Source organism: Tarenaya hassleriana, unplaced genomic scaffold, assembly GCF_000463585.1.
Source record: "Tarenaya hassleriana unplaced genomic scaffold, ASM46358v1 Cleome314, whole genome shotgun sequence".
In the NCBI taxonomy this organism is placed as follows: Eukaryota; Viridiplantae; Streptophyta; class Magnoliopsida; order Brassicales; family Cleomaceae; genus Tarenaya; species Tarenaya hassleriana.
Window position 1 is genome coordinate 79,742 of NW_010966313.1, and position 1,469 is coordinate 81,210.

Below are 1,469 nucleotides of genomic sequence, written 5' to 3' on the forward strand. Positions count from 1 at the left end.
ACACAGACACTAAGTACACTGATTTATTTATATATGGTTTTATTTTTTAAATCTAAAAATAAAGAAGACAGAGAAAGTCTTCGGTTTCATACTGGGGGAGACATCTGAGGGGTGGGTTTTGGAAATGAAAAAGATTAATTATCTCATAAATTAAGGGGGAGAGAGAGAGAGAGAGAGAGAGAGAGAGAGAGAGAGAGAGAGAGAGAGAGAGAGACGTTTTCTCCTCCTCCTTCCATTAATACAAGCAAATCTCACTCTTAAAAGTCGATTCATCTCTTCTGCAACTTTCTCTCCCCTCTGGTTTTCCCTTCTACAAAATGTTTTACCAGTAAGGAAGAGAAATCTGATCGAAAAGCTCGAAACCCAGATTCTGATTTGTGTTTGTAAGCGAAAATTTTGGATTTGTAAAAATAAAAAACCCACGAAGAAAAACCCAAAAAAAAAAACAAAACATAACAGAGTAGAAACCAAACAGACAGCTGTTTCTGTTCTTTTCTCTCTGTTCTTCTGTCTTCTGGGTTTTGGAGAATCTGAGGAAAAAGGAAAGAAGCGACGTTGGGAATAATAAGGCTTCGATATCGGGTATCGGCTTTGTTGATTTTAACGTTATGATACCATAAATCTCTGGATTTCCTTTTTTCTACGAACATCTATCTCTCTGTTTTATGGATTGTTGAATCATTATTCAGATAAGCACAAGAGTCCCTTGGAGAGGAGAGAGAGAGAGCCAAGGTTTATCCCTTTTTTTTAGAGAGAGAGAGAGAGAGTCAGAGGAAGAGATCGAAGAACAGAATGTGGTGGTGGTCATCCACAAAAGGCCGATCGAATCTGGAGAGATTTCTCCGAGGAATCACTCCCAGGCCTCCCTCTTTTTCTCTCCCACCGGTAAATTTTCTTTTCTTTTCTTTTCCTTTCCTTTCTGCCAAACAGGGGTTTCATCTTTTTTCCTCCCTGGAAATCCTGCTCCGTTGGGATTTTTTTTTACTAAGCCTTCCCTTATTCATAATTTTTTTAAATTAATTCCACATTTAGTGTCTTCAATCATAGAAATTACAGATCTACGACAAAACACAGAATTTTCAAATGACGAATATGATATAAATTGGTCAAGATATTATCAACCGTGGGAAAATGTGTGAATAAGGACAATCATTGCATGGTATGGTCCATGGGCGAAGTAATATATATATATATATATATATTAATTTTATTTGTTCATATATTTTTTTATAGACTAGTATTCAACCACGTGGAAATAAACGTGCGACACCATTTACATATATCATATGTTATTAAATTTTAATTGTACAATATGACCGTAGGATAAATATGTAGTTACACGTAAACGTGACGAATGAATTGTAAGAATTGGCACCATTTATGTAATTTAATTACAGGAGTGATTGGGAAATGTTGTTGCAGAGGTGTGTGAGTGATGTGAATAGGTTATGGAATCAACAAGGGAAAGA

At 35.8% G+C, this 1,469-nt stretch overlaps 1 protein-coding gene across 2 annotated transcripts in view; it reads left to right on the forward strand.

Annotated features, from left to right (window-relative positions):
* Window positions 1-204: 204 nt before the first annotated feature.
* Window positions 205-1,469, forward strand: part of LOC104820723 — a 3,704-nt gene continuing 2,439 nt past the window's right edge. The window contains exons 1-3 of one of the 2 annotated variants that reach the window (XM_010551288.2): window positions 205-582; window positions 690-885; window positions 1,423-1,462. In XM_010551288.2, coding sequence (XP_010549590.1) covers window positions 793-885; window positions 1,423-1,462 — 133 coding nt within the window. In that variant the 5' untranslated portion in view covers window positions 205-582; window positions 690-792. The remainder of the gene's footprint in view (window positions 583-689; window positions 886-1,422; window positions 1,463-1,469) is intronic. The other variant, XM_010551289.2, reaches the window with a different exon arrangement.